Here is a 13054-nt window from a genome sequence, read left to right as displayed (position 1 = left end):
TGAACAGCGTCATTCCACTGCTTCATGTCCTGGAACAGATGCTGATAAATCTGGCTGGTCAGGGGACTGGAGACGTGGTGCCTAGATCTCAAGGCCACATGAGCCCTGTGGGGGTTGAACTGGAGGAGGAGGAGGAGGAGGAGGAGGAGGACATTGGAGCACAAGCAATATGTAGCGAAATGGGTGTTTTTTCTACACAGGTAACAGGAGAGGAGGAGCAGGAGAGAGATGAGGAAGACGAGACGGATGACCCAGGCGCATTGTGGCAGTATGCAGTGGAGATGGAGGCAGGGAGTTCCTTCCGAGTCACTTGTACAAATGGCCAGCTGCATGCTCACTTGCTTGGGTAGTGACAGACAAATTGTCACCATTCGGCAGAGGGATGACTTCTGGCTCTCTACCTTGTTAGACCCTCGCTACCGGTCCAAAATGGGGGCTTTTTTACACCCGCTGTGAGGGAGGACAAACTGAACTACTATAGATACATCCTATGTAGTCAGTTGGCCACTGCATATCTGCGCCATCGTCCACCCTCTCACAGGTCTGACCAGGGGGGCCCTCTGCACTCTCGTTCCACTGCCAATGCTACCGTGGCTTGGTGGGGGGGGGGGGGGGTAGGAGCAGTTCCAGCTCCATCAGCAGCAGCTTGAGTCTAGAGTCGATGATGAGCAGCTTTCCTAACCCGCCTAGTGAAGAAACTACTCACCAGCAGCTAGATCTGGAGCAGAACCTGAACCAGGAGGTGGTGGCATACTTGGACAGCACCCTGCCACCCCACATTAAATATCCGCTGGACTACTGGGCAGCCAAACTGGATTTGTGGCCGCAACTGGCTGAATTTGCCCTGGAAAAGCTGTCCTGCCTGGCCAGTAGTGTGGCATCAGAGCGGGTGCGGCGGGGGACATAGTTACCCCAAGGAGAACTCGCCTGTCCACCCAAAATGTGGAGAGACTGACCTTTGTCAAGATTAATCAGGCGGGAGGTCAGCCAGGATTTCCAACCACCAATGCCTGATACATCAGATTAGATCATCCATGCTGCCTCACCCAAACCTTGACAAAAGAGACCAGTTTCTTCTGGCTATCTGCCTCAGCTACTATTCTGATGCTGCCACCCGCCTGATGCCACACATCTGATGCCAAGTGCTCCTTCTTACACCCACCATTGTCAGAGGGTACAGTTATTGCCACCCACCTCCCCACTCTGTCACCGGGTCACTCTGTGGTCTCCTCATGCTGCTGCCACCTCCACACTGTCACCTTGCCACTCTGTGGCCTCCTCATGCTGCTGCTGCCACCTACACACTATGTCACCTTGCCACTCTGGCCTCCTCATGCTGCTGCCACCTCCACACTGTCACCTTGCCATTCTGTGGTCTCCTCATGCTGCTGCTTACTCAACAATGTCACTGGGCAACTCTGTGGCCTCCTCATGCTGCTGACACCTCAACACTATGTAAATGAACCACTCTGTGGCCTCCTCATGCTGCTGCTGCTAACTCAACACTATGTCACTGGGCCACTCTGTGGCTTCCTCATGCTGCTTCCACCTCAACACTATGTAAATGGACCACTCTGTGGTCTCCTCATGCTGCTGCCACCTTCCCACTATGTCACTGGGCCACTCTGTGGCCTCCTCATGCTGCTGCTACCTCAACACTATGTCATTGGGCCACTCTGTGGACTTCTCAAGCTGTTCTCCCACCCTCCCCACTCCATGACTGGGCCACTATTTTGCCTTTTTTGGCCTCGTTGACAATCATTTATTTGATCCTTCTTCTGATCTGTCAGAAGGAAGGAAAAATGGGATGCACAACGGATCCTGTCTGTGTAGCAGCTGTAAGGCCTGTATGGTCCCATCAGAATTGGCTTATGATTTGGTAGCCAAAAACAGGAGTGGGTACAAAAACACAGAAGACATGCAAATATTCTATTCACTTGTCATGTCCGTTTTGGATCCACTCCTGTTTTTTTTTGGCTTTAGCAATACTGATGGATTACTGACCAAATGCTGACCGAGTGAAGGCGGATGCTCAACAAACAGAATCCATTTTTTGGGGGTTATTGTTCTGACAGATCAGGGCAAAATAATTAGTGACATCAACACAAACTTACTGCTGACACCCTCTCTACTCTGTCATGGGGGCTCTACTTGTATAAGCGTTTAATAGAACAGGTTCTGTAGACATCTATGTGGAATCAGCTGACGAAGGAGTGCGCTCTTTCAAGCTACAGTAGGATCTTGGGCCTCTGCACAGATCTTTATACCTGCCGCTATCAACAACCTGTAATGCTGAGTTTACACTTGAGTTATTTGGTCAGTTTTGGCCCCGTGACTGCCCAAATCAGTGAAGTGTGCAGTGATTCTAAGAGCGACACCTGTCATGTGCGTGTCATACTGGCTCACAGTATTGTTTCACTACAACTGCAGACTCCCTATGCGTGTTACTGCAAAGCACAGTGTTCTACACCACTATACAGGCTGTCTGCAGCCAGGGAATAGCTGTTTTTTTTCATGCGATTTGCTGAAAATAAATTCGGATCGAATTAAATCTTTTTGGAAAATTCGGCGAATCAGCCAAATCGAATTTTTGAGAAATTTGCTCATCTCTAATGACATCCCATGCTTGAATCCTAGAGCAACTAGTGCTGACGTCGAGATGGATGTCAAATGACATGATTACAACGATGACCAGCTCCATCTCCGCCCCTGTGACTCCAAGCATGCTAGTCGCACACAGCGCATGCTGTCATTAACATTCTTTTTCTGCAAAATGGCCAGCCCGATGATTTTACCAAGGGCATGGTTGGATTACTGTTTAAAAATCCTACAGCACCATGCCTTGGTTTAATCACTAAAAAGTTGCCGACTGATTCCCTTTGTTTATGTTTGACAAAAAATATGTGCAGCCTATTTTTAAAAGGTTACATCATCCTCAATTAATTTCCTTTCAAAAAGTCCCTGAAGGTACAGAGACATCCAGGAGGATTTATGAATTTAAGAAGGATCCAGGGAGATTTATATTTTGGGATGACTTGTTTAATAATATTTAGACCATGAATACTTGAGGTTATTGTGAATGCACAGTTGGTGTCCAAGCAATGTGATAGGATCAAGACACCTTTGAACTTTATAAACTGTGATAAATATTGTGCTTGTAGCTCAGACTGTAAATTTTATTATGTTCATTTGTGCACAGGGCTTTCAGAAATATAGCTAATACTCATGACTCGCCCCCCATCCTTGTTCTCATCGGTTTCATCCTGAATGCAGACTGAAAAAATGTAAATCTATTTTGCCCAATATGTAGCATTTCTCTAGATTAAATAAAATGTATAAAAATACAGAATTTTTATTAAACATACACTCTTAAAGATCCACTAAGTGGTTATTATATATATATATACACACACACACACACACACACACATATCCTATGGGAGTATTAAAAATACTAATTTAATACCCATATACCAATGAGTAACATTGAATCCCTTAAAAAAAAAAAAAATTAATCACTCTTTAAATAGTTATAAAAATCATCAAAATACATTGTAGGGTAACAATCAGGCGCCAACTACTCACTACACCACTGTATAGATTGATAGTCTATTGTTCACTAAACAATCAGCAGTCCTTATGATGTAAACTTAGTGATGACAACATACAGCCCACTCTCCCATGGTATATACCTGCCTAGCCGATACGTCTTCTAGCATGCCTACTTTAGTAAATGGTTGGAGAAATTTAGTCCCCGATAAAAAGCCCCCCTTTCTGCCATGCTACCCTCTAGGAATTTACCTGAAGGCAAGCAACACAGATTATTTATAACTAAATTTCATGAACTTTTTGCTTAAAGTCTATTAACATCTTTGCACTGAATGTATTAATCATGTTAAATGGCCTTCATTAAAAGGGTTCTCCAGCCCCAGGGTCAAAATTCTTCCTTGAACTTTACCTGGGAAGAGAGAAAATTAGGACAGCTATACTTACCCTCTGCAGCGCAGGCGTTCCCAGGATCCTCTTCACAGTCACGTGACCGCTCCTGCAGGGCTTTATGGGCTTCCAGTGCCTCGCTTTCTTCTCTTCCTGTCCGAAGCAGGAGATAGTGCGTCATCACTGACGTCATTGCCTCCTCCCAGCTTTCCTTGATCCCATTGCTTGCACACTAGTGCACATGCGCTGGGACCGCCGGTTGACTTGTTAATGTACAGGTTTCTGTGTGATATACAAGTCACAGCATAGCAATCAGCCTCTGTACTGACGGTATGCTGGGACACTGTGGATGTCACTTATGGGGGGGCACTGTGGAGGTCACTGTTATGGGGGGACACTTTGGAAGTCACTGTTATGGGGGGACACTGTGGAGGTCACTGTTATGGATGGCACTGTGGAGGTCACTGTTATGGGGGACACTGTGGATGTCACTGTTATGGGGGGGCACTGTGGATGTCACTTATGGGGTCACTGTGGATGTCACTGTTATGGGGGGGCACTGTGGATGTCACCTTTATGGAAGCTCAGTATGAGTTATAGGGCTCATGCAAACGACCGTGATTGGCCTAGGAATCACGATCCATGTGTCGCCCACATTTTCCAGGCCGTCCACGGCTTCCCTGACCTGAAATGACTGTACTATATATTATAAGTAAATATATAATACAACCAGTTTTATCTGACCGTGGGGCAATTGTCGTGCACTCACCTCATCATGTACATACACCCCAATCAGATACGAGACTGACTGTATCATAAATTACCATCATAGAGTCAGTTTGGGTCAGGAGAATGCGGAGAGCCTGGCAGATGTTGCTAACACACAGACCGTGTTCCCCGGACTGATCATGGTTGTCTCACACGATAGGCCAAGATAAACACTTCAGCCGGCAGTACCAAAAAAGGATTAGGGATCATGCACACTACCGTATCCGCTTTGAAAGTTGTGGATCCGCTAAATAAGGATACCATCCATGAGCGATCCGCAGTTTTTGGAGTCCCATTGACTTCTATGGGTTTGAGGTCCACATCTTGAGGACCAGAATAGGACATGTTCTATCTGTTGCAGAACTGACATACGGATGTGCAAAGCATACCGATGACGTCCATATGTTTTCCACATCCATGTGGCAGTTCTACAACAGATAAAACATGTCCTATTCTGGTTCTCAAAATACAGACCTCAAACCTATAAAAGTCAATGAGTCTGCAAAAAAATGTGGATCGCATTCAGACAGTATCCTTATTTAGCGGACCTGCAACTTGCAGACTGCAAAACGGATACATGTGCATGAGGCTTTAGATACACAGCTCAGCAGGCACTATCACCCATGAGAATCTTTGATACAGCAACAGTAGACTGTATCACAGATGATAGATTTAGATACAGAGGCACAGCATACAGTATCTGACATGATTGATAAGCTTAGGTACACACCACACCAGACAGAGTAAGAGATGGGATTAGGTACACAGCTCAGCAGGCAGTATCACATACAACAGGCTATGTATCAGGCGCGGCAGGCTGTATCGTACATGATAGGATTAGATACAGATGTCTTTGGATGTGTTTGCAGATTCAAGCTGCTTATTCCACTCTTGAAATGGTGAGGGAAGAACCTGTGGACTATCAGTGATGTGATTTAGAAAATGAGTAAGATATAGACTAGCAGGATTCATGTATGGGTGTAGGAGGTGTAGTGGGCAGAGACTGAACAGTGTGGCAGGGGGTCAGCCAGTCAGTCACTCTGCAGAGCAGCCAGGCTTGTTTATCGATAAAGTTAGGTATTCAACAAAACAGGAAGTGGAGAATATAAATGGATCTGTCAGGATACTCTGAAGCCCAGACAAAGGGAAAGAAAGCACAAACATGAAAAACAGCTATTGGGGGCTTATGTATGCATGGTGTTAAGAACACATAAATATAATTTATAACATTTCCAACCATCTTGCTGTTGTAGCATTTGTGCAACTCCTCAACTGTGTGACAGACACAAAAACTCACTGAATTCCAGAGTTGCCCTGTAATAGGATGCCACCGCTGAAACAAGTCAGTTTGTGAGATTTATTACCTCAGGTATTCCATAATAAACTGTGAGGGGTATAATTGCAAAGTGGAAACATTTAGGAACCACATAAAATCAGCTATGAAGTGAGAGACTGAGTCCCCAATGCACAAAGCAAGGTCCATGAAGTCATAGTTGGGCGAGTTTGGTGTGGAAGAACTTGACTGGCACGCACAGAACCCTTACCTCAACCCTATCTGACACCTTTGGGATGAACTGGAATGGAGATTGTGAGCCAGGACATCTTGTTCAACAACAGTGTCTGGCCTCACAAATCCTTTTCTGGATGAATTGGCAAAATTTCTGGCAATCACACTCTAAAATCTTGTGGAAAGCCTTCGTAGAAGAGGAGTGGAAGCATTTTTTTTTATTTTTTTTTTTACGGTTTATGGATTTATAATTGGATGTTATAAAAGCTCCTGTAGGAGTAATGTGTAGATGTCCCAATACCTTTGTCCACATAGGATATAATATGTTTAGTAGTTATACTGTGTATTCTGAATAACGCATTACATAAAGTGTGGTGGTTCTCTAATTTACGTTGTCCTTAATACCTTTGAGGAGTTTGAGGGTCTTGTAGAGCATATGCATATGTAATTCCACTCCACCACCTCCAGTGAGGAGGTTCTGTTAAAGGCTGCAACCAGGCAGGACACTGTGAGGGTGCTGGAAGAGGGTGCAACATAGCACAGAGGCTATTCAACTGGATTATTAGCTGTTTGTGTGGCAACACCACCTAAACAGTGACTGACACTGTAGGACCAACTAGCGCCGAGAGCATGGGCTACAAGCAGGTCTAGGGGAGACACTGCAATGATACAGTCATGACTTCAGCACGTTTTAAAGGGGTTGTCCAGCTGTTAATATTGATGACTTATTGTCAGGATAGGTCATCAATATTGGACACCCAGCACCCCCGATGATCAACTGTTTGACAAGGAGGCAGCACTGCAAGCGAGCACCACGTCCTCTTGATTACACTGCACTTCATCTAGGAGGTGCAGTGTAATACAAGTACCAGCTCCATTCAAGTGAATGGAGCGACTACTTGTAATTACACTATGCCCCTGCTCCACTGGAGACGAGACAGTGTAATGATAAAGAAGCGGCACTCGCACGGTGTGCAGCTTCCTTGTCAAACAGCTGATCGGTGAAGGTGTCAGACCCCTGCTGATCAGATATTAATGACCTAGCTGTTAATATTGATGACTAGGAGTGAGGGGTGAACAAGTCATGCTCAACCCTGTTTCTGTACAGCATTAAAACGAATATGGGGAACAAATTGACTTCGGATCTTGGATCCAAAGCACGATTCGCCCACTCCTAGTCATCAATATTAATGGCTGGACAACCCCTTTAAAAGGAGACTCTGCATGATAGTCACTACACAGCCACAAACCCTTGAATTGGGGAACAATTGCACCTGTACCCTATGGTAACCACCAATACTGTGTTGTAAGTTGGCTAATTTAACGTTTAAAGGGGTTATCTGGGAATTTATATTGATGACCTATCCTCTGGATAGGTCATCAATATCAGATTGGTGGGGGTCCAACACTGGGGACCCCCCGTCGATCAGCTGTTAGAAGAGGCCGGTGCTCTATGAGTGCCGCGGCCTCTTACTAGGCCATGTGACATCATCGTAAATCATTCACATGGCCTAGTTACAGCTCAGCCTCATTCAAGTCAATGGGACTGAGCTGCAATACCAAGCATAGCCACAATCAGGGTGGATTTGATTTAAATCAAACTGATTTAAATCACAATTTAAATCACTAGTCAGTAAGGCTTGATTTAAATCATAGTTTTCTACATAAAGACTAATTCTTGCTGGTATAACTTATAATATGCAAGTAGATGAAGATTTTTAGAATAACTTTTTCATATTAGTTTGATTAGGTTGATTCTGCATTCATAGGTTTGTAGAAGTTAGGATTAAGGTCTTTTTCTCAACTCTGTTCATGTTATAAAATTTTTGCTGTGAAGAAGAGGCATGTGATCTCTGTCAAATTCAGTTTTGAGAACTGCAAAATTAAACCAAGCATCTGTGATAATATCTTGTAGGCAGAGAAACTGCCCAATAATCTTACAAAAACCTCTGGAAGAGCATGACATTGTGAATGGATTAATGGAATGTATTTACCAAAAAAATTAAACATATACAGCCTTTTTCTACATAATAAAAAACAAATCTTTATTTCATGATGGAATAACCTTTGGATGGTAATATATTTTCCTCAAAAAGCATTTTATATTTTTAAAAAAATCTGATTTTTATCCACCCTGGCCACAATACAATGTATGGCGATGTCCTTGGAAAGTTGTCAGGAGACGACTGTGCCCACCAGAGCTCCGGTTAGCATGGTGGCTCCCTGAAACACCTGATCAGTGGTGGTACCAGGAGTTGGAACCTCACCAATGTAATAACAATGACCTATCTTGAGGATAGGTCACCATTATCAATTCCTGGACAACCCCTTTAAGTCTATGGTCCTGTCTTGTGAGATAAACTGCTATTTGCTAAAGGCGGCTGGAGCACCGCTCCTGACTTGACCACTATGTAAACTATTCTTTAGTAAAGGTTGCTGCACTGAATTGTTCCAATGCAATTTTCCTAAACTGCAACTTTTCTACGCCAGTCTCAGACATTGGTGGATGTATTCCATTCCCCAGCATGATAACCACACCCATAGCCTTTAAAGCTCAATAGATTTTGCCACAAAAATCTATGGATTGTAAATTGCATTTACTACAAGCTACAGTACTTTGCAATTTACAGTTTGTGCAGGGCTAAAATGTCCATGAAGGGATAGCATGACATCAATGTCGGAGAAACATAGAAAATGGAGTTGTAAAATATATTAAAAAATACATCATCACCATGTGAATGGGTTCTTTTTACTCCAAAGTGGCCAATGCATATATAAATTCCACACTTGACAAATGAGAGGCCCAGCACGCTCCCCTATGGTCCCACAAGTCTAAGCTCCAGTCACAGTCATCAAGTGGAAACTCACCAATGTGTTAAACTGATTAAAAAGTAGCTAAAGCCTTAATAATGATCAGCAAGAGGGCAAGGGGCAGGGGGGCTGGGGGTGCTAATTCCTGGAGGGAGTGGAGGGGAAAACTGTGTAAAACACAGCAAAGCCCCTGTAATACTTCCATCTAAGTGGCCCTTGAACTAACAAGCATTGTACTTCAAAGACTGAGGTCATTCCTGTTGTAATGGGATACAGATGGATCTGTATCCAGTAGGTTATGCGCTCGACACACACCTTCCCCATGTTACAGGCAGCTGAAAAGCTAAATATTGCATCAAACTGTATGCGAAACTTCAAAAACCTCATCTAAATGGCCAGATAAGCATGTACAAAATGCAGATCATTATCTAATCATACAGATTGGGCAGAACAGATCAAGATGAGGATTTGTATATACCTTACATCAAGATGCTATGCTTAATTAAATAGACTTGTGCAGTTTTAAGAAGCCAGCATCATAATGTAGTCATTTGCAGAAGTGGTGTCTTAAAGTATTAAAGTATTTGTTAGAATCTGTAAGTGATCCCCCCCCCCCCACCTCACCAAAAAATAAAAAATAATTGTTTTGCTAGGAGATACCCTTTTAAACTCCAAAAAAAGGAACAAATGTACAAATTTGACAGGGTGAGTCACAACATGCAGCCAAAAGTTGCGAGGCCATAATACAACACCGGAAGCCAAGTATAGTTGCCTCTGCAAAAGTGCTATACGAACTACTAGCTGCATCCGGTTAAGGATAGAGCCACACATGGTGGAAGCTCTGCAGATTTTCTATTCAGAACATCTACATAGAACATTGTACAGTAGCAGCAAAGTAGGGGGGATTTTACAGTGGTCATAACTTTAAAGAGTCACTGTACTTTCACGCAATTTAATTTCATTTAATGGTGTAACTTTCAAATTTCTAAATCACTTCTTTTAAGAAATATGCTTGCATCCACCAGAAAAAAAGCTGTAAAGTTATGGCCACTAGGGGTCTCATTTCTACCTAAGTTGCAGTCCCCTGCTTGTTGTCAGGCAAGATCCATCCCTGGTAACAGACTCAGACGATGGCTCACAGGAAATATGGGCATAGCTGAGATCCTGGGTCTGATAAAACAACTGCTTCTAAACATCACAGGAGTCTCCTTCCTTTCTGTAACTGTGACTTACCCCTCCTTATGAGCTTTTTAAGCTCGGTAGAAGAAAACAAACATAGTGGAAAGTAAGAGAAGTGAGGTCACTGCATACAGTACTGGCAGAAGGGAGACAACAGCTGCTTGTGAGAGAAATGCATCTATCTGTGCAGCTGAAACAGGGCATAATATGGCTGACAGACTCTAGAAAAGCCCAAACATAACTGTTCCTACACAGTTATGATTGTACAAAAATGCACAGCCATTATGCAAATTTTTATATTTATTTAAAACTCAGGTACACTTTAAGCCTCTGGCAGGAGATTCAACTGAGCGCAACTTTTAGAATTACTACTGTATCATTATCTAAAGGGCATAGATGCACATGACATGACCATAGTTCTAGCACTGTCACTAGTCACCTATTGAATACTTATACACCTACACAAAAAAGCTGAGTCTAAGAAGGCTCCAAATATATAATAAATTTTATTTAAATACATATATAAGACATAATTAACTGAATGGCCATCGGGTGCTCGGCGTGCGCTTCTGGCCTTATGTGGATGGCGCCATATTAAGCAGGTGCATATAGATTTTATTTTTAATACACACATGTGGACACAACTGACGATCATTGATTGGTGGGTTGAGTGTTTAAATAGAGCACATTTCTAAGGAGAGCCGTTCCCTCAGATGAAGGTGTTGCCGAAACGCGCGTCGGGGTGTGCGGTTCTCCTGAGGTTATCTCCCCATTTCATGGGTATGTTATAGATGTTACATTCAGTATGAGGTGTATCTTTGTTTTTTATGTTATACGTATTATGATGCACTACCATCTATTTGACACATTTGACCACGTTAACCCTTAGTTAAGTGTTGTAAAATCATTGGCTATATTATGATGTACTAGCATTTATTTGATACATTTAACCATATGTTAAGGGATGCAAAATCATTGTATGTATTGGGGTATGGGATGCACTAGCATCTACTTCATACATTTGACCGTATGTCAACCCTTGGCTAAGGGATGTAAAATTACTGCACCCCAATCTCCTCATATGAGTATTGTAATTTTGTCAACTTCCCTCAGGTGTATAACGCACATTGTTTCTTGATGTATTTAGTCTTTATTTTAATTATGTCATATATGTATTTAAATAAAACATTATATATTTGGAGCCTTCTTAGACTCCGCTTTTTTGTGTAGATGTATCTGTTCTATGTTGAGTGGGCTTGTTGAGGGTTTGTGATGTTGCCTAGTACTGAAATTAGTCCCTTACTTAATTTAATTCTGTGTAAACTGTGTTTACTTACCTATGGAATACTGTTCATAGTTTTAAAAACAAATGAATAATAAAGGCATAATAGGTAGGCTCAAAGGTTTGCAACTAAAGTAATTCATGGAATGGGTGGACTACAGTATCCAGAAAGATAAGCAAGATCAAAATTGGGGTTAGTTTAGAAAAAAAAAACAACATGTCTGAGAGGTAATCTAATGACTATGCTAAAATATATCAGGGTCAAGTACAGAGATCTCTCCAATCATCTATAAATACCCAGGACTGTGAAAGTAATGAGGGGACATCCTCTACATCTAGAGGAAAAAAGGTTTCTCCATCAACATAGAAGATTCTTTACGGTAAGAGCACTAAGACTATGGAACTCTTTGCCTGAGGAGGTGGTGATGGTGAGTTCACTAAAAGAGTTCAAGCTGGGCCTGGATGTATTTCTGGAGTGTAATAATATTACAGGTTATAGTTAATAGATTTCTGGAGAAGGGTCATTGATCAATGGAGTTTCCTGTTTGGAGTCAGGAAGGAATTTTTCCCTAAAATGAGGAAAAATTGATTCTTACGGCTCAGCACTGCAGACTGTACTGGATGGACACGTCTTTTTCTGCCTTACAAACTGTGTTCTTAACATGAAACAAAATGTATTAACATGCAAATAAGATTCTCCCTCTGCTTTCGCTACATCCATATCCAATGTAGCCACACATTATCTTGTCACCAGATAAAAACCACCATACTTATGACCACAGCTTCATACAAAGCGAATATAAAAAGATTTGGGTTTTGTTTAGGACACAAACAAAACAAATTAAGCCATATTATTTCAATCTCATGGGCAAGAACAATTATGTATTAGCTCCAACTCCAAGAAGGCCTGACAGGAACTAAGAAACGATTTGCCAAATGACCACCTACCGTGCTGAATGTCCTTCATGTCAAGGTGTAAGCTGGATATTAGAATTCCTACGGCCTGCGATCTCTTTCCATCCAGCAATTTTATAATCTGTAATGAAGAGCATATTGTTCAGTATAATAAACAACCTTATAGATGTCCCTGTCTTCAACCTATATAACAATGCTCTAAATCCTGCCTTACTCTTTCACATGCGGCAGGTGAATGGAACTGATTTTCAGTGGCAGAAACTTTTTGCAACAAAATCTGCTGTGTGTAAAAGCAACTTTACAGAGAAAAGCAGGACTAAACAGAGAAAAACCATCAATATGAAAAAAAAAAAACTGGACAACCCCCTTAATACTAGACCAGGCAGTGATGCACCAAATGCATCAGTGGTTCCCACTGATGGATTTGGTAAACTTATACCATCTTTTGGTTACTTTAGACCATATATTTGCACCATTAATTTTGTGCGTTTTAGGGCATGCGCCACAATTTTGGAGTAAAAAAGTGGTCTAAAGCAAACCAGCCAAAAGGTGGCCAAGTTAGAGAACCTACTGTACATGTAAGCTTAGACATTTTGGATCCTAGCAAAGAAAAATGTTCAGCACAAAAAACTCAACAAGCCATGCTAAACAGTCTG

General features: G+C 42.4%; 1 protein-coding gene across 1 annotated transcript in view; it reads right to left on the bottom strand.

Annotated features, from left to right (window-relative positions):
* The window catches only part of FMN1 (formin 1), a 148513-nt gene that overhangs the window by 73754 nt on the left and 61705 nt on the right, over nt 1-13054 (bottom strand). Inside the window, 1 exon segment of the mRNA XM_040411763.1 lies at nt 12432-12519. Within this exon segment, the coding sequence (XP_040267697.1) occupies nt 12432-12519 (88 nt within the window).

The sequence above is a fragment of the Bufo bufo genome, chromosome 11, assembly GCF_905171765.1.
Source record: "Bufo bufo chromosome 11, aBufBuf1.1, whole genome shotgun sequence".
Taxonomy (NCBI): domain Eukaryota; kingdom Metazoa; phylum Chordata; class Amphibia; order Anura; family Bufonidae; genus Bufo; species Bufo bufo.
The sequence above is the reverse complement of the archived record's forward strand: the minus strand, read 5'-3'. Positions and strand labels throughout refer to the sequence as shown.